Here is a 27,922-nt window from a genome sequence, read left to right as displayed (position 1 = left end):
CTTTGGAACTCCTCTTTTATTACACTGCCGTAGGATGCTGCTCAAATACTGACAAAAAGAATTTGCATCACTTTGAATGCAACCTCCTACATGCCTTCAGTGTGTGAAACAATATAGCGACAACTTAATTAAGCAAGAAATTTCCCCTAAAAAAGCAAGAAACTGATGCAGCACTAAGACCCGAATAGCATTGGCTAGAAAGCTGTCTTCCCTACGAGTGGTCAACTTGAAAGCAACTGAAAGAAATAGGGTCAACGTAATGCCTTCCAATCCCTTGCAACTCTAGTTTGACATTTTACATTCCTTTTTTTTTTTTGTAATTTAGATGTCGTCAAGTGTAACTGTCAGAACTGTTGACCGCATGGTGCGATTTCCTATGCCATGAATTGACTTTATAATGTTTCTATTATTACTCTTTGTCAACTTTATATGCTTCTATTATTTATCTCAACATCAGGTATAAATGCTGTCACTACTTAAACAGCTCATGAAGGACATTATATATTATCAAAATCAGCATCTAAAGAAAGCAAGCAAATGAAGTCACCGGACTGTTCTATTTCATAATTGTGACGTACCCCTGTACCTTGCCTTTGAAGCTCATTGTACCGACGAAATTTCATTTGGGCTCACTTCTGGTTGAGGGCATTTATTATCCAAAGTACTATTCTATTGCAACTGAAGTTCCATTTTTCAAAAAAAACATTGCAACTGAAATTTTCTATTTTGAACTGCTCTGTCATATTTGTAGGTGCTTCAGAGTTTATTCCTTTTTCATTGGTTTATGAGCCAGTATATTCTGTCTGAAATATAAATGGAAAATTAGTCCTGCAGAAACGCTGAAGATATTTTTTCTCTCTTATATCCATCGAGCATCGGAAATCTACTACATGCCCATCTTGAAAGGAGAATGTAAGCATATTCTGACAATCCATTTGAGCTGTTCAGTTTTTTCTTTTCAAATGTTCTCTGGGGGAAAAAAAATCCTGTGATTAGATCAGATTCAATGTGATTCGATTTCGCTGCTTGTCCGGTTGCATTATCAGTTCTGAACATCTTTTGACTTTGCACATTATTTTACTAACTATTTCCCATGTCTTTCGGTAGTTTCCCTGTGCATATGCGTCGAGAAGGTAATATATTTATCAGATGATGCAATAATTGAATGAACCGTTATTATTTGTAAGCTGTATTATTTTCGTGCCACTTCATCCTTTTCCGAACTTAAGTTGCCTTGGACGATCCTGTTAGTGCAGGACGTGATGAGCACAAAACAAAATATTCTTTCGCCAAAAAAAAAATCCTGTTACTACTGGCTCTAGTCATAAATTTTGAAGGAGATGGACAGCATCGTAGAATACAGAAAGTGCATGTTCGATTCAGCTTAAAGAAGCAGACTATATCTTACAACTGGATCCTTTTCTGTCCGTACTGGCTAAGGCTAGTTCATACAGTAACACTGATACTTGAGCGATCCACAATCCTTACCTAGATGATATTGAGTGCGACATAGTACTGAATAGAGTTAACAACTGAAACTCTGGCACAAAGGATCTGAGAAGTGGTCAGAAAAAAGAAATTGCCACTGAATAACACATCGTGGAAATTATGAACAGCAATCGGTTCTGGTTCGGATAATATGAAATCTGCAATACTGAACTTTAGGACTTCGGCACAATGCACGGCATCAATAGTTAAAGTACCACCTCCTGTAGTTCCATTGTTTTCATGAGCACCATTTCTGTCTTGATTTTTAATCTGCTTCCTCGGATGAAGGCCTGGTCGAAGTGATTATTTTTACTAGCTTATCCAAATCAATTTGTCAGGAACCTAGCCGGCCAGCTAGTGGCTATACTGATTGCAGATCTATACAAGAACGTACCTGAAGGCTAATTTTCTTGAGCACTGTGTCGCAGAGTCTTATGATCTCCAGGCTAGTATTTAGATCATCTTTAACAGAGATTTTAAAAATTCATACTCTATAATACTATTACAGAATTAACTAATATTATTACAGCATCCTCTATTTTTTTTATCTCCAACAGAGATCCTATTTTCTACCTTACATTATTCTCCTCCTCTCTTCGAACCCACACGCATACTCAGTGCACAGTGTTACGAATCGGTACAGTAGGTGGCAAATTTACCTCTCCCATTTTCCTGTGCTCGGTAGACCGTATCACTGTAGGGAGCAATGCGGGTTCTTTGGAAAGGAAAACAGGTGCTCCAATGCACCATAAATTACTGTAGCACTCGATTTCTGCAGTTTGAAGCTTCTGTTGGAGTTGATCTTAAGAAAGAATGAGGAATCAGAAAAAAGAAAGGCATCCTCCATCTCAACCATCATTTGCCAGATCGTGCTTGATAAGATAAACAACATCACAAATGTCAGTTGACTTCATCTGGTAATTTAAAAGCCACTTTGAGTTGACATACGAAATGTCAGCTTGTATAGAAAAATTCAGCTTTTCCTGTATGTCCGAACGATTCGACATGTCAACTGACAACTGCATTAGTAGTGCCTTTCGCTATCACCTGCAACCGGCCCACCCTGTCAACTTGCTCTGATCGGTTCGGGGTTCATTATTGGAACATGCCTTGTATAATCATATTGTAGAGGTTTTTGTACACGTTGACATACGCTATAATATTTGTTATTTACTGGCACTTTTTTTATTCGCATTTGATTTTGTTTATCATCATTATATTCTAAAGTTGTGTGGAAGTACCAAGTGTATTCCAGTGGACCATCTACTGCGCAGCGAAGTATTGTTACATGTCTTCGCACTCGAGTCGTAATTAGCAATATCCTTGTGACGTCGAAATGCTCATGGCCACGCACGAGATGTTGAAATCGTTAGCCATGTTGCGATGAGACGCAAGTGCAGGTGAGACGAACATCAGGGCACATCACTCGGGTCGGTGCATCGTTGGGACGGCCCGACTAGCATCCAACTGGTCTATGACGCCGCACCGAGCCGCACCGCGAACGCGGCCGTTACGGCTGGTCCATTTACGGCTGGCTGCCCATCGACGACCGCCTGCCCGACGCGCCACTGCTCACTGCCACTAGACCAGCCGGCCAATGCCCGCGCGCGCGTGCGCGCTAACCAGTTCAAGACGTTCCACCCACGTCTCGCCGGGTCCGCGCGTGCGCGGGGGCGGTGAATGGTGATGCGACGCATGACTTCCGTTTCCACCGGCCCGCAACGCGTCCACTCCCCCCGCGGGGAGGGGAGGGTCGTGGGCCTTTGGACCCCGCCCCGCACCGCACCGCCCCGCCCCACCGCTGCTCCCCCACCATTAGACATCGACACGCGCCCAGGCCGCCCATTCCGGAATCGGCTGGCTGGCTGACGGCTACAACTTGCCAACTTGCAACCGGCCGCGACGCCCCGCTCCGCTCCTCGGCATCTCGACAAGCGTAAAGAAATCCCACCACGAGCCGTCGCGGTCAGCGGTGCGGTGCTGTGCTGTGCGTGCCCCGTTGCCTCTCCATGGCTCCCCGGCTGTTTGCGACGGATTGGGACGGACGCGCACCGCGTGCTTTCGGTGAACAAGAGATGCAAGAGCGGGATGTCGCCGGTCTGGGTTGGCTCGTCACCGGAACCACTAGTTCGTTACAGGAAGCTCGACACATTGCGTGTCAGAATTGTCCGCAAAAAAGTTGCAGGCTGTATCGTTCCACGCATGGGCCTTTGGCTTATTTTCGGTTGTTCCACATGTACTCTTCCGTTCAGCCATCGACGTACTCTAGTTGGTCCCCGACTGTGGTGGATACGTATCGTGAGCTGAGTGTCTGACTCGGAGGCAGAGGTACTCGATCGTGAAATTGTGAGCGTACCACGGTACCAGCTTAGGACCTGATCATGACACTCCAATCGGTTTAGGTTGGCGTCTGTTTCTGGAGTACTTTTTTAGAGGTGGGACGGGGAGGTCGAGGACGAAATGCAACTGAAACCAGTTGTTGCCGCTTTGCAGACGAAAGTCTGGAATCAGAGTGTCTTACTACATCAAGGATCACTGTCGCTTTACTAGTCGCTGATCGGGCCGGATGGCCGAGGAACATTTGCTTGGCAATCAAGGGCAGCACAATTATTGCCCCTGTTGACTTGTCGCCCTCTTTGGTTTTCTTCTCCAAAAGCTCTTACATGGGAAGAAATTATACTTGTTATTATTTTTACAACCGTCGATGATTGGTAAAATCGATTTACAAAATATTTATTTAAGTAGGGAAACCTCATTACCAACTATATGTATTGAAAAAATGATATGAGATTTTATATAAGTTTAGAATTTTTATAGGATAATAGTCACCTACTGTTCTGGCTTAATTATTCTTAGCAAAACATTTCCATCGCCCAACGTTTAGCGTTATTGGGCCCTCGCGCACACATGCGAAAAAACGCAAGTCAGTTGTCAACCGATGCACATGATTTCCATAAGTAGGAACAGAACACTAATTAAAACTTCGTGGAATCGATCGGATGTGATCTCATGACAGACAAGCATCAAAAGTAAATTCCAAAAAACAATCGCTCTGAATTACACTTTAAAAAATCGGACACCACTTAACTAAATTAAAGTTGATCAATTTAAAATTAGAAACATAGTCTCGTCATCGGAACCTAAGTTTTAGATTCATCTAGACTAACTACATACTCTCTTATAATAGACCCAATCAATATAAGACAAATAATACATGAGATTATTATCCTCTCGGAGACTCAAATCTATATAAAAACTCATGTATGTTCACTTATGACTCGTCTGCTCAAAGCATCCACTATTTCTTCAACAAATTTATTAGATTGGCCCGCGCGGGTTGCTAGTGGTCCAAGCACGGAACAGATTGGAGGGCTGGCCACAAACAGTGTATGGATTTTTTTTGCTTTATTTGTTCATTGTGCAGTTTGCCATATTAGATTTTTTTAATACTCATTTAGTTAAAGTACTTATGGTGGAATATGTCCACTCGAGTTCTGTCGGAGGATGAACTCCTGTCGCAAGGATCCCGAGAGACCCCTTTTTAGAGATTTGGCCGGGAGGATGATCCTGGAAAAGCTTGTTTGGGAAATAAGCGGGAACGGAAACAAATACGATGGCTGGTGGGAGATGATCGCCCTAATGCGAGAAAAATGGGTGCACCGGGGTTTAGACAGGTTCGGGCCGCACGGAGACGTAACACCCTACTCCTGTGTGAGCGCTATATTTATCCTTGAAGGGAATTCTTCAAGGATGTATCTGGTTCTAAGGGGAGAACTGTTTACAAAGAGCCTGAGGCTCTCGTGTTCTAGCTTGACTTGAGCTGGTTCAAATGTCTGTCGGTCTGTCTTCGGTCTGGTTCGTTGGGGGATCGTCCTTTAGTGTTCTCCATCCTTTCCTTTTATAGGCGCGCCGACCTCAACATATCCTGAATGGGAAAGAGGGGATGCGAATGCCAGGGTGCCACAGAGAAAGGCGTAATCATTTCGTCTTGACGAAGTGACAGGGGCGGTGGAGAAATGCGGCGCGCATCCGACCACTCGCCACTGTGGAAACCCTCGGGCGCCATAAAGGGGGCCCACCGGGCAGCCTTAGAGGTGCCCGGTGCGCCCACCCTGTCTTGTTCTTCTGCCAGGGCAGGATGACAGGCGGAGCGCTTCGATTCTGGCAACGTTATCCCGAGGCACCCGGATGAAACGGGACGGGACCCGTGCATTTAATGGACCCACGCCCCCCCTGCCAGTGCATGGCAGGGTCTGATACTGGGGCGTGGGCAGCTGAGAATGTCAGGATGTCAGGATGTCAGGCCGCGCGTGCCCATTAAATGCGGCATTGGGCCTTTGACTGGATGACACCCTGACGACAGGACCCTCCGGGTCGTCGAATGATCTCGCGCGAACCTTCGGGGAACCGAGTCCTCGGGGGCTGCCACGTGCAGCCCCGAGCACTCTCTCCCGAGCACTTCGGTGGGACCTTCGGGGCACCGAGTCCTCGGGGGCCGCCACGTGCAGCCCCGAGCACTCTCTCCCGAGCACTTCGGTGGGACCTTCGGGGCACCGAGTCCTCAGGGGCTGCCACGAGCAGCCCCGAGCACTCTCTCCCGAGCACTTCCTTCTTGGTATTTGGGCTCTGCGGATCATCGGGGAACTAGGGTGCTCGGGAACCAGAGGCGACGGCCCCGAGCACCTTCTCCCGGGACTTAGCTTCTTCTTACCTTGCAGGGTGGTGACATGTGGCGGATGGCCGGCCTGGTCTCGAGACTTAGGGACCCCTGGTTCTGAATACACCGACAAGTTCGAATCCAGGACTCAGCAAGGGTGCTCGCATTTTCTTAAGATTAAGACATGAAAGAAATAGTACATGCATATGTAGGTACGTGTAGTGGTCAAAGTGCATGAGATCGGTACGTGAGGTTATGCATATAATTTTGTATAGATGTGTGTTAGGACACAACCATGTGGGTGTGTGAGGGTGTTGTGTGTTCGAATTTTACTTAAAAATGGGCTTTTTTTTAGAGTTGGATTCTTTTTTATTTAACTAAGATTCTATTTGGTAAAACTCTAGCTCCAAATATTTTTAGCTCTAAAAATCCATAGAGCCGAAGCTCTGGGCATACCGAGAATATTTGGATGAGACATTTTATTTTTATTTTATATTGAAATAGAGACTTAAACCAATTTATCTTAGCCTATAAATATAAAATCTGATATAGAATTGTAAGTTGAAGCTCTACCAAATAAGATCTAAAAATATTGAACTCCAATGTTTGTTTTCTGATAAATCTTTGGCCTTTTAGCTCATATATGTTATTCCTTTTATGTATGATGTTCTTTAATTGATGTTTAAGTCTATTTAGACTTGGAAGACCTAACCCTCCATATTAGGTTTTCATACAAATATTATCACATTGAGCTTAGTGATACTAGGATTGATGTCCCACATGATTGTCCTAGAGCAATGTGGCATCTGAGTATTTATAGCACCTACAACTCACTTGGGGAATCGCGTGAAAGATAATAAAATATTAGAAATATCGGTTAACTAGCTAGTCCAACTTAGATATTTTCACACAGGCATGGGTTGAGCTGAGTTTTACAAATAAAATGAAATCACAAATGAAGTACAAAAACTTCGCACAATGCGACATTTAAACGGGTAGAAAGCGGAGCCCAGTCATGCCTCATCATGCAGGTTGACACCAATTATTAAGAACAAAATCCAACAAAAGGCTAACATTGTTGAGATCAGGCCATCATGGATTTTTATGTGATTACGATGGTCTAAATATACCTCGCCAAAAAAATGAACGAGGGAGACTAACAAAAGTCAACGTTTTAAATATACCTCGCAAAAAAAGATCCAAACATAATATATCTTCCATGGACGAATGAAAAATGGACACGACGATGATTTTGCTTTGCAGCTAAGTCGATGGTTAAGCGCAATTGCTTCCACTCAAAAGGTTTTAATCGCTACAAGCCTCCAGCCATTTAGTCTTGCATTAACTCTGGAACCCTCAGATATACGTGATCAATTTCCAGTCCATTAGTTGTAATCACTAAATCAAGAAAGATCATTGACTTCGAGTGCACAACTGCGATAGATATCGCTCGAGACATAATCCATGACTCCTCCTTATCCCACCGAAATGAACATAGGCAGTTGATTCAAGCAAGAAGTGGCGATTGCTTCCACGCCAACGCCAGATGTTACCACGCCAAATCGCAACTCATACCAACCCCGAAATCTATTTGACGAGGATATTATCATATATCTTATAATTATAGTGCATCTACAAGAGATACCCACACAGCAGTTATTCTTTACTTATTCCGGTATAGTTTGTAATTATCATGGAATATCTAAGATATGCGGATAAACATCAGTTAAGCAATCATACCCGGTAAGAAAGTTATTCTTATATTTGACCGGTTCCTCCTAGATATCCAAAAGATCTACAATATAGTGAAGATACGCTCGGAAGAGTCTAAGTGATTTACACCCATCTTATTCTGACTATAAAAGAAGGAGAGAGGTATATCCATGCCACGTCAATTCAAACCTATAGGCTTTTCAACAGCAAAAGCAATTCACATCTTCAAGATCTACATGTCATGAAACCTAAATCAAGCATAGTCATTAAGTATAGTCAGGTAGAAACCATATACTCATAAAAAATCAATGGCATAAACAATCGTCATCCGATTAGGCCTTTAGAATCAAGAGCACGGAGTAATCTGTCTAGATTCTTAGGACTAGATAGTAGATACACACCCCATATTGTTTGTAACATTTGTTTCGAAGATTATCAAGGCAAAATAGGATGTAATGTTGCTAATCTTCGAGAAATCCAAACCTATATAAATTGATGTCTCTTTGCGATATTCTTATGTGATTAATTGATATTCCTATTTTACCTTTAAGTATTTCGATAGTTGTTTACATATTGTCGACACTACTAAGTAATAGTCTCCTAACCCACATACGGGTACATCTTTTCTACGGCAAGTAATACGCAGAACCCACAGCTCCAAGACATGATGATGAGCACCATTTTTAACTCTCCAATCTTTGATCCAAACGGGAATATATAATGCATTTTGTTCTGGCTCTTGGGGCCATCCAAACAGTGTTATCTTCTCGGTGTCCCAAGAAGCCCAGTGAGAGGGACACGCTGCAACAGGCTGACCATTTGTTTTATGAAATACGCCGCCCGTGGCCGTGCCGATGCCGGCGCATGTAGCCGTCACGGCCACGACTTCGCCACCGCATGTCAGCAACCATCGTACGAACCACTGTATAATTATGTGCGGCACAGGCGGATCCACCTAGACCTCGTCCCCTCGCGCGGAGTGGCGCCGGGGCGGCCTGGTTGGAGCTGCGCCCTGCGGCCGGACACCGGGAGCAGAGGAATCTCATCTCCTTCGCCGGGATGTGAGCCGCGACTGCAATTTTTCTGCATGTTATTCTGCTCGAGTTTTAACCTTTCTCTAGGGTAGGATGTGTACACTGTACAGTAGTTGGGAGTGTGTTTCGTGACCATCTAAATAAAAGAAAAGGAGTGTGCTTTGTGAGCTGCTCTGGCTTGGTTCTTATTTAAGATTATCGCTGCAGGAGATTAGTTTGTTTTAAGATGATGTCGCGGTAGTTCAGACTTCAAACTGAACTAAGAACTTAGCATTGTACGTACGTTCAGCCATAAGAAAATTGGGAAATTTAATTATATATCGCAATGTTGACCAATCTTTAATAATATATCTGAAGTTGATCATCTTTTGATCATATATCACATAAAGACTAGTTTTTAATAAAGTTTATCATTCACTTCTCCTACCTAATACAAATTTTTATTACAAACTAGTCTTATAAGATATAGAATCAAAAGATGATCAACGTCGTACATATTATCAAATGTTGATCAATTTTGGAATATATAATCAAATTTTCCTATAAAATTCAGTGTCAATTGTTAGCATAGGTTTTTAAATTGTATCTGAGGTTTAGCTCAAATTAAACTAGAACTTGCATCTGATGTTTGTAAATTGTACGCATGGGTGTCATTCTCGGACTGTTGTTGATTCAAAGAGGTATGTGATGGAATCTCCGTTTGTTCCCGTTGGAAGCAGGCTCCTATTGATCAGCAACTTGGCCTATCATGATGAAACACCTCGTGGGTTTACTGGTGGATTTTGTATGAGTATCACAAGAAAGGAAATCTGATTGAATTTGACTCGAACTCTAATACATGAGCCCCTTTCGATTTCGAAGAAACACATATTATGCTGCCTCAAATACTTGTGCCTTGATAATTTCATCGTATGGAGCAGAGTAGCATTTTCTTGTAGCGAATATATCACTCTGTTACTTCACTTGTATGAGATGATCTGCTACTTTGAGGATGGATAACTGGCAAACTGGCAACATAAGCCACCCGTTCTCACTTTGACCAGGGGTGGCTGCGAAAGCAGTGTGTGACGATTGATGGAAGGTTGTTTTGTCTGAGAAAAAAAATAATTTTTCATATTTATATAATACCCCGTCTCTAAATTTCACTTGTAGCTTAGCTCACATATGGAACGGGATCATATATACATAGCATTTTGTTTATACTTTTATCATCGTTTCGTATAAAAGAATTAATCCGGATATGCTATGTTTGGAGTCCGAAAGCTTATAAGTTAACTCCAACCTATCTAAATTACCAAACCTCTATGCCACAGTTATATCATATCTCCTCCACGAGCCGTCACACATATGTTGGGCGAGACTACATATGTATAACATATCTTTTACATTTTTATCATCGTTTCATATAAAAAAGTTAATTTATAGATATTATGTTTGAAGTGTGAATACTTATAAGTGGATCTTAACCTATCTAAACTACTATAATGATATTAAACCTATTACACCGGAATACTTAGGTTGTATGAATCGAAACCAAAAATACTAACGAGTCGGAGTATTATAATTTTCTGTCAATATTCTCATCTTCTGTAATAGCCATCAGAAGGAAAAATAAAACCTTTACAACCAACCAATGGGAAACAAAATTGTCACTCTGTCAGCCTCTGGTTCCACTCCCGCCAAAAAATGTGACAAAAAATGGCTCGAAATGTCGAATGGCAACACACATGGTTTGCCTTGGATGTCAGCAGTGATCGTTTGGAAGCTCGATCACTATGTCGATAAGCAAGCCTGGCTTCTCCTCTACGCCGGCTGCTTCGACTTTCATGATCTGACTGCCCTTGCCGCTGCTCTCTCTGGTCTCCACCGCGCCTGCTCCGGTGAGCTGCTGTGCGCGCTTGGCCTCGGCGGCCCAATCCGTCCTCCCGATCACCAGCAGCATGCGCACCACGCAGGCCGCCTGCGCCGCCAGGAGGCCCAACCACAGGCCCTGGAAGTCGTAATGGTACCAGAAGGCGAGGACGAGCGCCACAGGCGTTCCCACGAGGTAGAACGACCGGAGGTTGATGCTGGCGGCGTCTCTGGGCCGGGCGCTGCCACGCAGCACGCCGCACCCGGTGGTCTGCGGGCAGTTGCCGAGCTCGCACAAGCCCAGGATCGGCAGCACGGACGCGGTGAGCGCGACGATCGCTGGGTCGGCCGTGAACATGGTCGCCCACGCGCCCCGCACGAGGTACGCGAACGCGGACGCCACGCCGCCGAATGCGAACCCGAGCATGAGGCTGACCGTGGCCGCGCGGCCCGCGTGGTCGGGCCGGTTCGCGCCGAGCTCGTTGCTGACGCGCGTGGACACGCCGAAGCCGAGCGAGGAAGGGAAGATGTAGATGAGCGACGTGGTCTGGATCAGGATGCCCATAGAGGCCACCGATGCCTGCGGGTTGGCGAGCAGGCCGCACAGGAGGATCATGATCTCGTACCACCACCACTCGAGGCAGACGCTGACGCAGCTCGGCAGGGCGAGGCTGACGAGCTCGCCCCAGCCGCGGAAGCTCTGGGACGAGAGCGCGAAGCCGCCAGTGCGCTTGTGCACGCCCTTGAACAAGATGTAAGCGAAGAGAAAGAGGAGGAGGTTCAAGTTGGCCAGCACAGAGGCCAATGCCACTCCCCTGATGCCGAGGCCGAGGACGGAGACGAGCACATAGTTGATTGGCAGGTGGAGCGCAATGGCGAGCGCGGCGCACAAGGTAAGAGGCAGGTTGATGGACTGCGTCCGGAGGTAGATGCGGACGGGGTGGAGGAACGCCTGGAGGAGTAGGTCCGGGAGAGAGGCAAGAATGTAGGTCTCAGCGACCGTGGCGATGCCGGCGTCCTGGCCGCAGAGCAGGAGCAGAGGCCGCATGTGCATCCACAGCCCGCCGATGGGGACGGCGGCCGCGACGAGCAGGAACACGGTGCGCTGCATGGTCACGCCGAGGAGTTCGTAATGGCCCGCGCCGAAGGCCTGCCCGCAGATGGGCTCCATGCCCATGGCGAGGCCTGACAGCACGGAGTAGCCGGTGATGTTTGCGAAGCCGATGGCGAGAGATCCGCCAGCGAGCGCCAGACCGCCGAGGCGGCCGAGGAAGAGCATCGAAATCATGGACCGGAGGTACAGCAGCAGGCCCGTTAGGATCATCGGCATCGCGAGACCCAGTATGGACCGCGCCTCCGCGCCCGCCGCGCCAGCCGACATCGACGGCATCATGGGGAATGTGACGGACAATGAGACGGACCAAGCTTCCTTCACCGCTCTGGCGAACCGGCCCGGCGGCTTGCGCGTGAGCACCGGCGGGAGCTCCTCTGCCGCGCTGGCCTCCTCCACCGGTATGACGACCTCCGCCTTGGGGAGCAAGGTGGCCGTGAGGACCTCCTCGCCAGCACCGGAGGCATCCCGGGACGCCATCGTGGCGCCGGAGCAGGACGACATATCCGAAACAGAGGAACTCTCTGCTCTCCTCTGCTCCGCGCGTGTTTCGCAGGGAGAGGGACGTTTTGGGAGCAAGCAGAGGAATCGATCGCTGGGGCTGCTGCCACGCGAGTCCCGAAACGTGCAGCTAGCACGCTGTCGCTTGAGCCGCGGCACTACCGACGCGGCGGCGAATTCGTTCGTCCGGTTCCCGAAGGGCGATGGGGTTCAATAATTTATGCGTGGCTGGCGAGAGTGGCGCGGTGCTGCTGCAAGAGGGAAGGATGGGCGGGGGTTTATATAGGACGGGATGGGCAGTGGCCGCACGGGCTTTTACAGATTTTTGGATCGCTCCTATGCTTGTGTTTTTGGCTTCTAGGCACGCCGACGACTTTGAAATTTTCACCGAGCGAGACTGTTCAGTTCAACAACAGCAGGCTCAGATCGTCTTTCTTTTCAGTCCTGCACGATGCAATTGCAGTTAGTATTTTTTACTGTTCAAATCCGTATAAGTTCACAACTTATCATCTGATCTTTACGTAAAGAGTATATGGCACCCATTGGTCAACACTATGGAGCAGGGGATGCGGTATGGTTAGCGGTTGATGCGTGCCGAGGTGAGCAGATTTAGTTAGTGCTTTGAGCATTATGGCAACCAAAAAGTTCAATCAAAATATTTGAAGATATATTAACAGTTACAATTTAAACGTGTTGACTACATGTTATCTAAAATGATACTCTTTTTGTTGTCTACATGTAACCTAAAAATGATACTCTTTTATGATTAGAGAGAGTAATATGTAACTCTTTCTACTTAAGATTATATATTTTTATAGATATTGGTAGTTAAAGTTTAATTTATAGACATATATATGGATTAATAAAAATAATGGTACACCTTTAATTTATTAGAGGCATTACAATTCTACAAGTGCAATTGTACCTAAGCGCATGCCATGGCGCTAGAGGCTGGTATCATGAGTATTCCACATCTTAAAAAAAATTGAATGACTCATAATTGTTAGAGTTTTAGAGCTGGTTAGAATCCTGTTGGCTGATTTTGCCCATCTAGGTTACAAGTCCTAGTCTCGATACCGATGCTCACCTTTCCTTTGAAAAATTTCAAGTAAGAATAGTATATACACATATGTGTGTATTCAGTGGTGAGAGTGTGTGCATATGTTACGTGGGACTAGGTCTTCAATCTAATTTAAATGTGTGTTAGGATGCACTCGTGAGTGCATGTGAGCGTGTATGCGATGTGTATATGTGAGTGCATGTGTCTAACTTGTATAAAAAAAAAAGTTTAGAGTTGTATAACAAATTAAATTGTAACTTCGAAGCTGCAGGCGCAACTGCTCAGAAAATTATACTAGCTGAAGTAACTACTTAATTAGCATTTATAAGGAATCCCGTATTATAAGCTACACACTCTGAAAATAATGGTAACCTAACCAGGTGTCACAGGTCTTGTCAAAACCAGTGGCGTCTCCACATGCATGGCGATCGATCTAAATGCAACTATGACATTACCAAATCAGGAAAAGGAATCATTTTCGTCCGGATGCATATTTCAGTGTTTTCGATGTCAGGTAGCCCCACACCTTCAGTGCCCCATTTGGGTGTTGTACATATACGTACTCTCTCTCTCCATGTCACATCTTGGAGATCGACCGTCCACGATTCCATGAGCTTCTGTGCAATCGGTCAATCTGCTACTCCAATCTCGGTGTAGTCTCTATTGCTTGAGACATTGAGATCTTCGGCGACATAGCGGTCCTTTCAAAAGTGGTCGTGGCTTTGCTTTCCGTAGGGAGTATCAACAGTGCCTGATTGGGTCACCGTCGTCGAGTGTTGATCATCGGTGCCGCGTTGGACGGCCACCGTCGTTAACCCTACAGCTAGCAGCCACCTTTCGTTGAGCCCGATCGATAACGCTCATCACAGATCCATAGCTCAACGAGCTCCAACTTCAGGTGCGTAGTCTGAACCTCTGAGGAGACGGTCATAAGGGCCACCAACAGCTCAATCAGTAAGCACGAGAAAGATCATAAGATGTCAACGTCGCGGTACACGCTTAGAGCCTTATATGTTACATGCTACCTCTACCGTTGGTCTCCGTCGATGACATCGACCACTGATGTGAGGTATCAACTCGAAGGTTAACTGCAGCGTTTTGTCTTGTTGTGTTACCCTACACAAAGACCGCACAGAATTTTCACAGACATATGTAATCTAGAAGAAGATAAAGGATTGCTAGTTGTACACCGCCGTTGCAACTATCCTTTTCCTCATTATGTACTGCTAGAGTTGCTTACAGTAGCTAGGGTGATACATTCCTGTCATCAGGGTTTTCATATCCCGAACTTTGTACTATGTTTTTAATGATTTAATATATACGAGTTATCAAAAAATATTTACCGAGGAGAGAAAAACCAAGGTTACAGGCAACGCAAGTTGGGTGCAGGCAAGCAGAATATACGTACTTACGCAAGATGCGTGAGCATATGCATGCATCGTCCATGTGATCTAGCTAATGGTCATTGGAGCAAGTGTGACCTTATTATAAACGGGCATCAACCAAGAATTTTTTGGTCGATGGGGAGAGTGAGAGTGTTTCGTCCTCTTCTACCAGATATGGATTTTATTCAAGATCCATGCAGGTGTTGTGTGTCTGCATCTAGAGTTAGATATATAAATAGCGCTCTGAAATAATATTGGAGGGTCCAGTTAACTTCCAGCCGTCCAAAGCTTTTGCATTAATTGTTCTGAACTTCTGATACCGTTCATGTTGAGCTACCTAGATGACCCATGCCTCTATATACTTACTACTACATCCGTTCTTAAATAGATAGGTGCAGTTAAATTTTAGAAACTTTGATCACTAATATACACAAAACTATTAAGATTTGACATATAAAAATAATAGTAGTGAATTTGTCATGAAAAATACTTTGATATCATCTAATTTTTATCAACTTTTATCAAAAGATAGTTGTCAAAAATAATGATGAAATGTGTTTATTAGAGACTGTGTCGATATTCTAAACTACAGGTAAAAGAAAACGGAGATAGTAATAATCTAGGTGTCATTACAGCATCTACTTACTTAGTGAAAGTGAAATAAAAGCACAATGCTAGCTAGGCCGCATTGTATAACCTTTTCCTCCCTTTGAAATAACCTATTGGACTGAATTGAAGCTAACATATATAGATCCATGGGGGACTCCACGAGTGAACTCCTTTGGAGTACTTGCGTTGTTTTTTCCTTGGCTAAAAGGAACTCTTGTTGTTTCTTGGCTATGCATTTGTCGATACCTTCCCGCCTTAAGGACGTTAATCAAAGCTGGCTTTCGCCTGCTGCAATGCGGACGACGCACAGGGCATGCATGCACCAAAAGCGCCTCTTTTGGCGCGTCTGCCATATGCATTGTTGCCGCGGGCTTTGCTCTGCATGCGGCCAAAACTCGTCGCCAGGCATGCTGCCGTTGTATACATGCAGTTTATGTAGTTATATTTGCTTTACCTTTTACGTAGGGTTACCTTGCCATTGGGCGTACGTACATTAGCGTGACACAAGTCTTTGTATAGATGCAGTGATTGCTGTCAAGTAGTTCACATGGATTCTTCGATCGATCTGCTAGCTGGTATGGTGCACTATATATTGATATCTCGTTTTACTTGCAGACGGGTGGGACTGACATGTAAATAAAACGGAAATGATTAGTCTCGTACGAAGAAATTTAGGTAATAATAATAAGTTTTTGACTTCTTTTCATCAGTTTCCGTCAGTATATATGGTTTGTCTGATCCCGAGACAGCACAAGCCGTAATCTTCTTCTCAGCCAAAGTGTAGCAATGGCTAGATGCCTTGTGGCAGATCGAAAGTGAATCCAATTCTTCTATCTCGGATCGATAGTGATCGATTCTCGAATCATACAATGACGCAGATGCATTGTGAACTACACGAGCTTATCGTGCGGCGAGCGTTTCTTTCTTTCTATGTACTTTATCCATGTCACTTTCGTTATCTGAACCTGCCGGGCATGAGTAGTTAGATGAAAGCTAATGGCCGGCCAAGTAAATTTACAGTCATTTAGGAGTAGTTAAGGAAGCGAGGACCTGCCGGCCTGCTCGTTTTTCTGATTACATCTGGCAATACAGGAGTCCATGGACGCCGGGATCGATATATTTGAACATTTCAGTACTATGTTTGGCGCATGCTTAGTCACATCGATTCAATCATATATATATGCGTGCGCATATATATATATATATATATAGATAGATAGAGAAAGAGAGAAGACGGCAGAGTTCTGCTGATTTTATTAGATTAAGAATCAAAATAGAAATTTAGAGAAACAGAGGAAGACAAAAATACCGGAGCACTCGAGTTCCAGCATGTTTTATGGCTAGACATAGTTTGCGGCTAATCGGTATTGATAGAAATTGTTTTTGATCTTAAGGGCCACATCCGTCACCGAGGAGCTTAAGTTTTGGAAGGTTTTTGCATTTCTCTCCCATCATTCAATCCTTTTAACTACTCCAACGACAAGCATGATTCACGTGTATGTAATGGTGACCTTTTGTTTTACTGTTGTTGTCGGTTATTGGAATTTTAGAGAATTTATATATTCTTTTAAAAAATAAAACTTTATTGACTCTCAACATCATATCAAGATGATACAGGTTAAGAGTACATTCATAGCATCTGTATAATTAAGATGTATATAGCTAAAAAACAAAAAGTTAAATAAAACACAATCAAAAGTGAGATGCTCTAGTGCCGGTATATTGTTGAGGAGCTGATATCCGCAGTCTAAAGCCATCCAAATTAGGTAAAAAAAACTCCCTAACCATCCGCCCTAGGTCCACGCATGCAAAGAGAATTTGTATATATCTATATGCATACAATAATATTTTGTTGTCGCTGCCTGTAATAGCCCCAGCTGCAGATTGTACGTACCGGAAAATCGACGATCGGTCAAATTAAAATCCATCCATGGTAAATCTTTCCTTCGCGTGGGAAGGAAGTCTTGCATGTATAGACGTATCGGCAAATGACTTCTAGAAGGAAGGGAAATGATCGATGGCTTCAGCAGATTTGCACGAGATGCTGCGGTTAGTCTCACATGCATACAAGTTAACCTGGTGTATCAAGAGCCCCTTAAATATTTTTCGATAGTTGACATCATTGTATACGATTAGGCACTGCGAGTTAAGCATGTGCACAGATCTTTATATCAGTGGACTGATACTGTCGAAACCAGGTCACTCTGACGCCGCCTGATGCTTGAGAGAGACCTAAGCCGCATGCAGCCTGCAGGCCAGCTCAGAGTCTGGATCAAAGGCGCGACGACGAGCGTCGCCCGGCTGCAGACCACCAGCTGGGCTCGCTCCCCGGTCCTCATCAGCGTCGCGAGTGGGACGCTTGCGGTGCATTGCATACGGCGCTAAAGTCCGTGAAAACCTGCGCCCTGCAACGTCACGCGTAACAGTGGCGCACGCGCACCGCGCGCCGACGTCACCTGCGCGACCTGCAGCGTACATGCTCCCATGGAACTGTGGGGGCATCGTGCAGGGCCTACGTGATGATGGGTGCATTTGGCTGCACCTCTCCTTTCCGCCAGTTCCCCTGTTCCTGCGATTGTGGGGAGTATGAGGTGGCGTCAGACAGGTGGGAATAAATTCGATATCACTTGGTACGAAAAGACTCTAATCTACACCTCTTTGATCCAACAGTGAAGAAAAGAGACACGTGTCACGCTAAAAACGGATCTTTTGAAAGACATGGTACTGTAGATTTTGTTTCTTAGACATGCAGCCGGAGCAACTCTACGCTGGTGTACTCCAGTAATCGATGATGCCTGCTGAGCTCCGAATCTCTGCATGCATGCATTTCCCAGGCACCGCCTAGTGATGGCTGATAAGGCTGACTGGCCCCTTTCCTTTAGCAAATAGCAGAGCCCCTTACAAAGCGCTCGAGCGCCTGCCTCGTGGCCATCTGTGTTAAAAAGACCAGGCGCAAGTTGCATGATCGTCGACGGGTGCACCGTGCACGTATCGTTTCGAGTTTCAGGTGTTCCGGTCGCTGTCTCGTCAGTGATCCATGCGTGTTGGTGCGTTTATAAAACTGTGCTCTGCGCTTGCCTGTAACAGTGTAATTCTGTATGACCTGGAACGGAGCCAATCCTGCAGAGTCCCCCGCCGGCAAGGCTGCCTGCAAGGTGTCGCGTCCAGGGCATGGGCTCGCGAGCGCCGAGCGGCCCCGCTCGCGTGTGGCCGTCGCGCTCTGGTCGCTGGCACGCCCACCCCGTGCTGCGGCCTGGCCGGGTCACCGGGTGGAAGACCGCGAGCGCCGGCGCGTGTGAGGCACGGAGCGCGAGACAGACGATGGTGCGAGCTGCGTTGCAATCAGAGACCAACAAAAGTAAGCAGCTTTGACGCGCCGCCGGAGAGGCTGGCCTTCTTTTTGGAGCTCAGCTGTGGTTGCAAACTTTGAAATCATGGGCGTGAGTGCAGAGTGATAGAAACAGTGCAAAGACAAATTGGAATGAGTGCCATGTCAAGAAGAGTGAAGTTGTCTTGAAAATGGCAATTCCAACCAGATGTGCGGAAGACGTCGTCGGCTGGACTGTTGGACCCGGGCACTCTCTATCTGGAAAGAAATGATTGACTTGGTATGCTGCTCAGCATTTTGGCGATCTCGAGTCCTAGACGCCGGCGTCGCCATTATCCTGCATTGCGCTGTGTTAGCATACCATGCTGCCCCCTTTACAAGTCGTTCTGGTGTGCCGGAGCAAAGCACCAACCAAGCACTTGCAACTTACACACCCCACGTACTAGTATAGTCCATGGGCCAGCATATATGAGCATGATGCGACCAACACCAACACCAGAACCACCGTCTCTGCCGCACGTTAGGTTGGACTGGACCGGACCACCCAGGCTTATATCGCTGCAGCAGCAGAAGCACAACTTATGAGACCGACGAACACAGGACGTCAGGATCGATTCATTGTCTACGACCAACGTCCATCATCTCGGTGGCCACGATTTCAACTTCAGCTACCATCGCACCAAAACCGCATTCAAAGTGAGCAGTGGTGCAATGGTGGAGTCAAAACACGGATGCTTGGTTCTAGGAGCTCAGTTGGTAATAACAACTAACGCGATGGACGTGAGGTGCGAGGATCATGCGCATTCACGCTTCCATCAGGCTCCAGGTGGAAAGGTGTCCAAAAGGAAATGCTTTGAAGTTTGAATACAGTCGGCAGGCAGATGAGAACACAAATAACAAAAGGCTCATCAGGGCAAAATCCTTTGCTGCATGTAGTCAATTAAGTCGAGGGAAAACCCAGTGGGTGTGCCACGTTTTAATGATTGGTCAATCACAATGGAGTTCCACAGAAAGTACGAGAGCTGGGGCCACCACCTTGTGCTAAATTTGATACCGTTCAAAACGAGAGCATAAATAAACTGAAAACTAGCTTGTCGTTATCGTTGTTGAAGCTTCTCCATCTTTGTTTTATGTAGTAATCACTTCGGTATATATATTCCTCACTCTGCCTTCCGAGCCTTCGGCTTCACAGGCCTAGCTGGCTTGATAACATAGCCCAGCAGGAGACATACAATGGGGACAACTGTGCCAACATAAGATACGCTCTGGTAGGATGCCAAGGTTTCCTTGAAGCTCAGTACCTTCAAAGAACAAAAATACACACCATAGTAAGTATCACGCTGTGTTACAGAAAACATAGTAAGAAAGATATTGGTTCCTCGTTCTGGAGGGAGTAGGTCCAAAGTTTCTGCAGAAAGCACAAGGAATCTTAACCTACATAAAAAACAGCATTACTAATAGACAATAGTAGTATCACTGTCGTGCATTTCTTAAAATGTACTTGTTGCCCACTGTGCTAATGATCATCTCATCATCCAAATATATAGTAGTATCATAGTATGGCACTAAAATACAAGGAACAATTCTGGTTTTGATACTGTTTGGTTATTACAATGGCGGTAAAATGAAGCCTAGAATGTTTCTTAAAAAATATATGTGTATATTAGTCATCAAAGGTAAGGACCAATAACATGAAAAATCATTTAGAGAAGCACTAATGTGTTCCAATATGATATAAAGTAGAGCCTGATTCGAAGGATTGAAACTGACCTGGAAGCCAATACATGAGTAGTTAAGCACCAGCAAAGTATATGCAAAATTTAGGAAAGCCAGGATACTGCGGAGGACTGAATTGCTCACAGCTTGCTGCCATCTGTATATAACTGTATTGAAAGAAAAGGCAAAATCAAATCACAAGTTCAAATAGCCTTTTAACTAAACACAACCTCAGGAGATGATCTTAGCAGCAACAAGCCCAACAGTAAAGGGATAGAAAGCTACCTCGTGAACCATTTATCATCAATGCCGATTGAACAAAGAATATGATATATCCAGGATACAGTCCCTGTAGGATGAAAATATCAGATAAAAGGACAAATCTGTGTGGACACATTTATGCTGTGTCAATGATCATAAGATAAGCTTGGTGGGACAAAAAGATCATTAAAAAAAGGTTTTTAATATGTTCAGTGTCAAACAAGTTTGTGATCAAAGAGCAAAGGGCAATTCACGATTTTCACATGCGGCCTCTACTAAGGCACCAGGGCAATAGCAGATCTAATTTCCTAAAGTAATCTTCTACCTTCATTAGAAACTATTGGTCCAACTAACATCAGGCTGCTCTACAATATGATAAAATGTACAAGCTACAATCACTACAAACTATATACATAGGAGGAGAGATGAAATATATAACTCACATGCCAGATGGCACTGACTGTCTGTGTACCCAACAACTGAAGGAAACCAGGTTTCTTTCCTTTCTGAATTAGCCTCTCATACACATCTGAAACAGTTGCGGAACCATAAAAGTTAGTCTTATGCAATGAATAATATGTACTAGTTTGAATGAATGATACTCAGTGCATTATAGAGATGTAAGGAAAGTGCACCATTTCAATTGACATACACAAGAGAACAAACTGCTTAGTGCATACCCACATTTAGAGTGGAACACAATTACCAAGAAGTCAATATTGAGTTCAACACATACTAATACATATGTGAGGGCAGATTTTACGTGTACAAATTTTGAAATCGGTTGGTGACCACAGGCTTTTACAGTTACACTATCAAATCAAATGTTTACAAAAAAAATCAAAGGAGAACCAACAAGCTACATGCAACTACTATTTTGTACATGTACATGAATAAATGGTTGCATACTGATGTAGTGATGTACTAGTGTTTCCGTGCTCTCCCAGACCAAGTTGCACAAATCTTGGAAGTGGTACAGACAATAGTGGATTATGATTGCAAATCAGACTCTTAATTGCTTTGAAATTATGCTTTCCACTCGTTGTGGGGAGCACTAAAGGACTTCCATACTGTTAGATTAAATTCAGTTAAAAAAATTGCATTCTATCATCCAACAAAGCAAGTTAACAAGGTTGGTGGTAATGGACTTTATAAAGAGACAGAACTTACAGTATCGTAGCCATGTGCTCACTTGAATATTCCACACAAGGGGCAATTGAACTGCACTTCCAGCTAATTCGACACCTAAGACATCAACATTTTTTGCACGATCCCATCTGGCTTTTGGGGGAGAAGAATCCGACCAACCAGTAAAGCCCAGACCAGATATATTAATTGCAGCTTCTGAAATTGACCATATAAAGTAATATTTCCAACGAGCAGTAAAGCCTGACATGTACTGATAGAAGAGCCGATGCCAGAAACCCCATTCATAATATAGGGGCTCACTAAACCGTGAGAGTGGGAATTTAGGTGACAGATATAAATATAACCCCATGCATATACCAGCCTGAACTAGAGCACGCAAAGTAGGTAACAACTGTGAAGGAGTTGGGCTAGCCCATATCTGCAGAAGATTAACAAATATCAGGACGATGCAAAATATAGCATAACCCACACAAAGTAAACGAAGGCCACTTACTCCTTTTCTTTCAGTCCATTCAAGATAATCTTTCATCTCATATACCGGTCCAGCAAAGTGGCTGCCACAGCAGAGGCAGTAACCAAAATATTCAATTAGCGAAGGAAGCTTAGTCAATCGATACTGTTTCTGAGCATCACGCAAACTCTCTTCCTTCAAGATGCCATCACTGTAGTTTATTGCGCATGAAATGACTTTCAGTGTTAAGACCATTAAAGCACCTGTATTGCACAGACAAATTAAATTTTGGAAGGACACTAAGAATCACTCTCCGCAGAGAATTTGAATCGGGGAGAGCTCTACCAAACAGGCCCTAACACTTTGCCCGTGTTTCTAAGAAAAAAGCTGTATGGATTCATCCTCGTTGCTTATAAAAAAGAAATCACTGTTCTTACTATTTGATGATAATAAAATTCTGATGCAACACTTGTAACTATCAGTAGCACAATAGAAGGAAATGGATAGAAATTCATGAGACGATAAGGGGGTTTGAAATTCTTAAAAGTGTTATTTGTTTGTGCATATTTCATATATGTATCAGAAATGCTCCAGAAAATTGCACAACGAACGCTAGCTTAACTACGTGAAGTACAAGCAACAATAGATTATTATAACATACCAGTCGCATCAATGCCTCCATCCTTCCACGCATCTCCGCTCATGTAGTACACATGACTAGTAATAAGAACAAAACATGTAAGAATTTTTTAATGTGTTAATTATGATGCAATATGGCCAGCACTTTCAACTCAAACATTATCTAAATTCAAATACAGTCCAAAGATAATTCTATCATGACAAAGCCTTTATTTAGTAAAATCTAGTTATCTAGGCTTAAAACTAAAAGTGCCCATACATGAAGCCCCTCTTGAACCCAAAAGTGGTTATGCTTTCTTATATCTCCAACCTCAGTCGACTGATTCACCTTGCTTTCCAAATTTTGCGTATGACACAAGGGAACACATTTTGTTAAGGGAGACGGTAGCAAACACAATCAGAAAAAAGAGAAGAACAATATATAACTAATTCATACTCCCATGCAAGTAAGCTACATGTCAAAGCAAGGTTCGACATAAAAATGGATAGATATTCATATCATACAGTTGAGATGGTCATAAGTTGGCCTAACGCCTAAGTTAGCGTAAAAGGATGGGGGGTGGGGGTGGGGGTGGCGGGGAATGATATTTGAGATTCTGGTTATTAGCATATGTTGGTCTAGCTAAAAGTTGTTCATAGTATTAGCAAGCAGGCAAACAACTTGTTTACAAAAGAAAATCCCTGCATTTACATTATCAAGAGTGCAAATAGAGGATGGGATCACATCCACAGAGAAACTAAGCTTTGAAAACCAATGAATCGTTAAAAGCTCTAAACATCCACCAACAAATAGAGGGGGTTCACCAATCTTATACGTTGCTTGTGATATAGGACCCAATGTGAGTGTTTCTCATTTACTTTTATCTTGATGACATAAAACAGAGGTTGTCAACTATAACATTTAACAAAGAGAAAGAATCAAAAGCCGTTCTATTGGTGTATTTAATCTCTCAATTTGGATTATAGATAATCACTATATGGTGCCTAGTTTGACATAGCCTATGCCATCAAAATGGAGTAGGATTGTTGCTATAGTCCATAACTAGTCGGTTTCAGTAAGGAATGACACAGGAATTAAATCTTACTTACTTCAATATAGGTTAATGTGGCGACAGAGTGCATGATGACCTGCCATATTGTCCCGTCTTTGTTCTTTGGAATGTAGTAGAATAACATGAAGCTTTATGGCACAAGTAGGCCCAATAATAGGGTAGCATAGTATTCGGCACCATACGAGAAAAATAATTGAATTAGAGCAGGTGGCATCAATTTTAAGCCCATATTAGATGTATGGTCCACAAATGTTACTTATTATTTATGTTTGGACCACGAAATCTTCAAAACCAAAAACAATGACTTCAGAACAGCCTGGTGACGGTTTTGCCTGGTTCACAGTCCTAAATCTTGACTCACACTTCTAACTAGAGAATAACCCGAATATCAAATTGATCATCCAAGTAAACCGAATCTATTAATTTAGCGCAATTTTCATTATGGTAGGCGAAATGCTAACTTCAACGAATAAAATATCACCAGATTGCTCAATTATGAGAAGATCAAAATCTTGAACTAACGTGCCCGATCTTAGTCAAAAGGATCAGAACAATTTGTGGCGGTTTTGGATTACTCAGGATATGAATGAATAGCTTGTTAGGCAGACCAAAAACATCAATCTTTTTCGGGATATTTGGATGGTACTCTCAAAATTGACTTATTTAAAACTAAAATATGGCTAAGATAGCTATACGTTCAAGCTGTTCTCTCTCGACAACTCACCATTCTCCTGCATTTTTCACGTTGCCTTGCCTTTTTGCAATGTTGCATCTTGTTGCGCCTACCATGCACAATCTCATCTCACAGTACCAGGTAAAATAACATCATCTCACGGTGCCTATCAAGGTTCCTTGCGTATTCACGATATACTTAGCGTGAACGCCCAAATAGGCACTGCAACTGAGAGTCATCCAAATAAACAAATTGCGCTTGGTTATTCGTTGGAGTGCATTCCTTGGTCATATTTCGAAGTAAGAAGGAAAATCCTCGGAAGATGCAAAAGTATGGTATTGCAAATTTGGTGGCAGGTTAATTCTTTCTTCTCTTTCTCTTTGTTTTAGCCAAACATAGTTTGTATTAACTCAATTCCTCCTTGTGATGGATCATAAATAGAATCCTGGTATTACTATTTACTACCAACAGAAAACCAAACTCAACCTCACACAGAGAACAAAACACTGGAGCTGGTAACTAATAAGGGTTGGAGCAATAGTAAAAACCCCAGGCAGTGCAGATGAATAAGTCCTGCTTTACTTCCATTCATCCGTTAAACGTTCAATTGAGTAGACAGATGGGTACAGAGGCATATACACGAACTAATGATGTCCAGGCTATAACTTACATTAACTTATAGATTATAGCCATGCAATCCCCCCAAAAAAATGAAATGCATGATGGTAATAAAAACAACACTTGCTGCAAAGAAGTTAAGAAAAAAAAGACTTGCTGCAAAGGAAACTGCGGAAGTGGGACCTCAACACACAATTGTTTGGATGGATTGCTCATGAACTGTTTGTGGGTCATATACAGTTTATAATTTAAATCACACACAACTGGCAAAAAAACACAGAGGTCAGCATGAAAAAGTTGCGCATAAAAGAGTGCCACAAATTTCTTGCAGGAGCTAATCTCAACTCTAAAGGTTTCGGAACATTCATTTTACTCTACACTCCACAGTGCAGAATTTAGGTTCCATAACAAAAAAAAAATCGGATTTGGCTTTGCATCTGAAACAAATCTACGTATGGTGAGTTATATCTCGTTTTAACACAGGGTTTAGAATACAATCCATGCAGCAGTTATAAAAAACTAGACTAACCTAGGAGCAATCCATGCAGTAGTTATGAACTTCCATTCTAAGCTACTGGCACATTTTGCGGTTAATAAGTACACCACAAGAGAAAAGTGATTAACCTATTCGTTGCAAAAAAAAAAAGAGTTCTAACAAAAATTTTGCAGGCACATAGGCATGTGGAGTAAATGCAAGGCCCCAGCTCCCCCCCCCCCTTCAGAATCTTAGTTCAAGTAGGACCATAAGACCCCTAGGAAAAAAGGTCAAGATCGCTCAACCACCTCGAGTACGAGACACTCCAATGTTGGTGCCACCACACCCCATGCTTCGTCCACAATTTCTCTGGTTCTCGTCCGAATAAACTACAGTCACCTGTAGTTTACCTGCTCGGTTCTACTCAAATTTCAACATACAAGTATGGATCCCTAATTACCGGAAACTAAGCCCTGATAATTAACCCACTGGAGGCAAAGGTTTGAAGGGAGGATTTCACCATGCGATGAGGAAGCCGAAGGCGCCGAGGAAGGTGATGAGCCCGGCGCGGCGGCGGCAGAGGAGCATGGCGAGGTACCCGAGCGCCATGGGCACGACGAAGAGGAGGTTGGACGTGGCCCCGAAGGAGAGGTATGAGAGCGCGGCGCCGGTGAGCCCCGCGTAGAGGTGGCGCCCCGTGGCGCCGGGGACCGCGCGCCACAGGAGGCCCGTCGGGATGGTGGCCGCGAAGCAAAGCAGGAAGCGGACCACGGGCACCGACACGCCGATCGACGCCGCCATCGCATCCATCTCCAGCCCCATCGCCGTCGCCGCCGCCGAAGGGGGAGGCGGCCAGATGCGGGAGACAGAATAGAGAGAGGATTTGGTCTGCTTGCTCGCGAGCGATGTGTTGCGTTCGGATGACGCGGCAGACACGTCGCAGGTATTTTTATAGGACAGTCCCTTTAGTTTTCTTTAATTAGTAATATAGATTAGAGAAAATCACAGTTCCGCTCCTGAGATACCGTTCGCTCATTATAACCCTCGACTTTAGAAGCATTATTTAAGCAACGGGCATGGCCCGCATGAGCATGTGATTCCGGCTAATGTTGTCTTTTTTTTAAATAAACTCCAATACAACATATAGACATATATACTTATATTATCATATATATATATATATATATAGTGGCGGACCCAAATATTTTAGGGAGTCTGAGCTGGGTGTAAACCGTGCCCGTACAGGTTAAGTTTTGCCCAAAATTTAATCGGTTCAAGTCACGAATTTACTTATAGCCTATATAGAGGTAAAGAGACGGGTCGGAATGGAGCCCGGGCACCCACCCGGGTCGCTGGGCTCTAGGTCCGTCACTGTATATATATTTACATAACGTCTATTACAAATCAAAGATATATAGATTGATAAAGTTATCACAGGTAATGTTGGCCTTAATGATGCTTACAAGTGAATTTCAGCACGCTCCCAAGCATGCTTCATTTTATCACTGAGTTGCTCAAGCAAAATTAATAGTTTATGTTCAAGCACATATAGGAATATTCTTTTTTAAAATTCACATCCGGTAGTTTTACATTAATTTAGACGTGCTAGTTGGGTTACCAGTTTACCACACTCGAGTGCAGTTTGGTAGATCCCAGCAAACCTGCACAACAAAAATGGGAGCCAGACCGTGGTTGGTTGGTAGAGTTGTAGGTGTACGACTTGACTCCTACTGGTTAAAAGTTAAATTGTTGTCGACTCCTCCACACACATGTGAGTGCATCTTAAATAAGAAAGCGTCTATCTATGATTTCAGAGATTGCTTATCCGTCTTCAAGTAAAGTGCGTGCCATGGGCGCAGTCATGCGACGTGCGTGCATCTGCTAAATCGCTGTACTTTACACAGTCGGCGCAGCCCTATCGGAATAACAGTATCCATAAGCACATGGTACCAGCATGTACTTTCTCCAGAGACGAGAACTAAACATCCAAGAACCAAACATGGGTCATAAGTCCATCGCTTTCACGGCCGTTCTAATCTATAAACGATCGATATCAGACGGTAGGGACATCTGGATAAGTTTTTTTTCTGTGCCTTTGACATCGGTTAGCAACTTCCCTTCCAAAGTTGCTAGTGGCGTACAAGAAAGAAC

General features: G+C 44.0%; 2 protein-coding genes across 2 annotated transcripts; both read right to left on the bottom strand.

The window, feature by feature from the left end:
• Positions 1-10,344: 10,344 nt before the first annotated feature.
• On the bottom strand, positions 10,345-12,594 carry LOC133919504 (protein DETOXIFICATION 49-like). The gene has a single exon (XM_062363917.1). It carries the CDS (start codon positions 12,356-12,358, stop codon positions 10,637-10,639), a length of 1,722 nt encoding a protein of 573 aa, XP_062219901.1. The 5' UTR covers positions 12,359-12,594; the 3' UTR covers positions 10,345-10,636.
• A 7,037-nt stretch (positions 12,595-19,631) lies between these two features.
• LOC133919503 (lysophospholipid acyltransferase 1-like) lies at positions 19,632-26,690 on the bottom strand. Its single transcript, XM_062363916.1, has 8 exons — positions 26,292-26,690; positions 22,976-23,031; positions 22,357-22,577; positions 21,885-22,281; positions 21,158-21,243; positions 20,739-20,802; positions 20,508-20,620; positions 19,632-20,038 (listed from the first exon to the last, which is right to left on the bottom strand). Exons 1-8 carry the CDS (start codon positions 26,591-26,593, stop codon positions 19,898-19,900), a joined length of 1,380 nt encoding a protein of 459 aa, XP_062219900.1. The 5' UTR covers positions 26,594-26,690; the 3' UTR covers positions 19,632-19,897.
• Positions 26,691-27,922: the final 1,232 nt, after the last annotated feature.

Source organism: Phragmites australis, chromosome 5 (assembly GCF_958298935.1).
Source record: "Phragmites australis chromosome 5, lpPhrAust1.1, whole genome shotgun sequence".
In the NCBI taxonomy this organism is placed as follows: domain Eukaryota; kingdom Viridiplantae; phylum Streptophyta; class Magnoliopsida; order Poales; family Poaceae; genus Phragmites; species Phragmites australis.
This window is presented reverse-complemented; position numbering and strand designations above follow the sequence as displayed.

What these genes read in the sequence shown, in the direction of transcription:
- LOC133919504 (XM_062363917.1), bottom strand. Translation starts at nt 12,358, where the DNA reads ATGTCGTCCTGCTCCGGCGCCACGATGGCGTCCCGGGATGCCTCCGGT.
- LOC133919503 (XM_062363916.1), bottom strand. Translation starts at nt 26,593, where the DNA reads ATGGGGCTGGAGATGGATGCGATGGCGGCGTCGATCGGCGTGTCGGTG. An exon ending in GAGCACATGGCTACGATACT is followed by an intron (nt 21,244 to 21,884) that starts GTAAGTTCTGTC and finishes CAACTGTTTCAG; the next exon opens with ATGTGTATGAGAGGCTAATT. An exon ending in CAGTCAGTGCCATCTGGCAT is followed by an intron (nt 20,803 to 21,157) that starts GTGAGTTATATA and finishes TTCATCCTACAG; the next exon opens with GGACTGTATCCTGGATATAT.